At 55.2% G+C, this 2,295-nt stretch overlaps 1 protein-coding gene across 1 annotated transcript, besides 3 other annotated features; it reads right to left on the minus strand.

Moving 5' to 3' along the window:
* The first annotated feature begins 89 nt into the window (after positions 1-89).
* Positions 90-121: a sequence feature (GA-rich).
* Positions 122-890: 769 nt separating this feature from the next.
* Positions 891-910: a microsatellite.
* A 250-nt stretch (positions 911-1,160) lies between these two features.
* On the minus strand, positions 1,161-2,066 carry Tco025E_08304 (potassium voltage-gated channel; the record flags this gene model as incomplete). Its single annotated transcript, XM_029375158.1, has 1 exon — positions 1,161-2,066. The coding sequence occupies one exon, from the start codon at positions 2,064-2,066 to the stop codon at positions 1,161-1,163; it is 906 nt and encodes a 301-aa protein (XP_029224778.1).
* A 143-nt stretch (positions 2,067-2,209) lies between these two features.
* Positions 2,210-2,234: a microsatellite.
* The last annotated feature ends 61 nt before the right edge of the window (positions 2,235-2,295 follow it).

Below are 2,295 nucleotides of genomic sequence, written 5' to 3' on the forward strand. Positions count from 1 at the left end.
TCAATCACCAGCCAAAAGGAGAATGAGAGGGAGACAGGCCAAACAAAATAGTCACGCACGCACGACCCCCCACTCAGCCACGTTCAGCAAGAGAGAAGGAGACAGAGAGAGAAAGTGTGAGGGCCACATGGTGCGGGGGCACACACACACACGCACTCACTGCACGGGGGCGGCCTCGCCACTCCGCCCACCGCCCACCTGCCGGCGCAGCCAAATGAAACCCCGCCACCGCACCGCATCATGCGGCCCCGCCAAGCGCCCACGACGACGTTGGCTCCTCCCCGCATAGGAGATGTGCGTACGTGAAGCGCAGGACACACGACAACTGCGACATTGTTCCTTCACTTCGCTCGCATTGCACTCGCCATTCGCATCTCTCTGTGTGTGCGTTTGTGCGGCCTCGCGCAGGCGCCACCCACTCACGGTGGGAAATGACACCGCCTCGCTGCGGTGGCTTTTTGTGCCTTCATCCGCTGAGGTGAGAAGGGGCAGAGCACATCAGGCCGCCCACCCGCGAGGGCCGCCGCAGTGCCCGCCATGACGCAAGCACGCAGGGCGCCCAGCACGTGAACTCCGCGAGAGGAACGTTATGCCAAGCGACTTCGGCCGCACGAGGCGCAGCCGGCGAAGGCGGCGGCGGCAGTCGGGAGTGGGCCACGGCGCACTCTCACCCACCCGCTGTGCCTCTTCCCTGCTTCGTTCAGCCGCCGGCACATTTGCCCCAGCCGCAAGAAACGAGGGCAGAGTGGAGGTATGTTTCACGGGAGAAAAACAGCGGCTTCCGCCACGTTGCGGCCACCGTGCCGCCCAGTGAGCCCCACCCAGACACAAACTTCTTATTTTCTTCTATTTTCGGGCCGCACGCTCCCACAAGTACCCAGCGCGGAGTCTATATATATATATATATATACGATATTTCCTTCGCCTTTCCCAGATCTGGGCGGTCAGGGAGTCGCGCGCGAACGACGTTGCGATGGACAAGAACGTCTCAGAGTAAAAAGGTAAAGTAGTGCATGACTAAGTCTGTCGCACACAATTCATGCCCACGTCGCCTGAGATCCAGGTAGCATCCAGTACACGGCATCCACTTCATGTATATCTCCAACTGTCAGAGATTTTTGGTTGCAGGGTCATAAAACTTGTAATTTTTCCTTGCAATGCTATTTATTTATTTCTGAAGCACTTCCCCTTGCCGTTGTCCATATGTCCAATGCCCTGGATCCCTTCGGTGGCAGGGATTGCTCCTCATGCAACGATGTTTTCTGTGGACCGAAACGCATTGAGGCAATGTTGTCGTGGGTTTCCATTACCTCTTCCTCCCCTGCGATTGCCAACTCGTCGCCGACCTCCAACGTCGTCTGCAGCGCACGCCGAAAGGTGAAGCTATGAACGAGCATGCGAACGCTGGTGTGGACTACATCGGGGCTGAGGGTGACGTACGAGGAGACCAGGGAGTACCCCATGGCTTCGGTGTGTTCAATAAGTTGTTGCGTCACCGACGTCGTTAGAAGATCTGCTGTTCCGTTTGCCACCTTCGTCGTGACAAAAAAGGCTGCCCGCTCGTTGGTCTGGTAGCACTGCCAGTAGGTTGAGGATATCAGACCTTCCAAGTCGCGTCGGATGCGATGTGTGAGCCGCCGCAACTGAAACCCATTCGCTCCAAATGTGATGGTAAGGGCGTGCCGTTTGACCCCCTGATCGTGCTGCATGTGGTCGCAAATCTGCACCACACATATGTCAGGAAGTTCGACGACGTCGGAGCCGCATGTGTCTTGGGGAGCCGCAGGAAAGGCATGCTCCAAAAGTCCCCAGACGTCGAGGCAGTGAACGATCTCGGCCCGCAGCTGCTCGTTTTCCTTTGGAAGGCGCAGCTGGTTTGTTCTGAGGAAACTTAACACGCATTCAAATGCCTGAGGGGCGACATCGAGAAAATATTTGCACTTCTTGCGCCCACTGGCTGGCAGCGGAAACAGCTTTGCAAATGGTGCGTTCGGGTAGCGCAGCAGGGTAGAGAAATTTGTCTCAAAGACTCGGCCCCCGGCATTAATGATGGCCCGATGTCTCATTCTCGGCTTATGGACTCAATTGGCTCGGGCAGACGAAAAAAAAAACGGCATTATAGCAAAAATAATAAAATAAAAAGGAAGCAATGACATGCCAATGGTGATAATAGACAAAATGCAAAGAAGCACTCACTCACTCACTCACTCACACACACACACACACACACACACGGAGAGGAAGAGATAAAGAGAAAGAAAGGAAAAAAGGTAAAAAAAAACGAACAAAAAAAAA

The sequence above is a fragment of the Trypanosoma conorhini genome, assembly GCF_003719485.1.
Source record: "Trypanosoma conorhini strain 025E chromosome Unknown Tco_14.4_contig_00748, whole genome shotgun sequence".
Taxonomy (NCBI): domain Eukaryota; phylum Euglenozoa; class Kinetoplastea; order Trypanosomatida; family Trypanosomatidae; genus Trypanosoma; species Trypanosoma conorhini.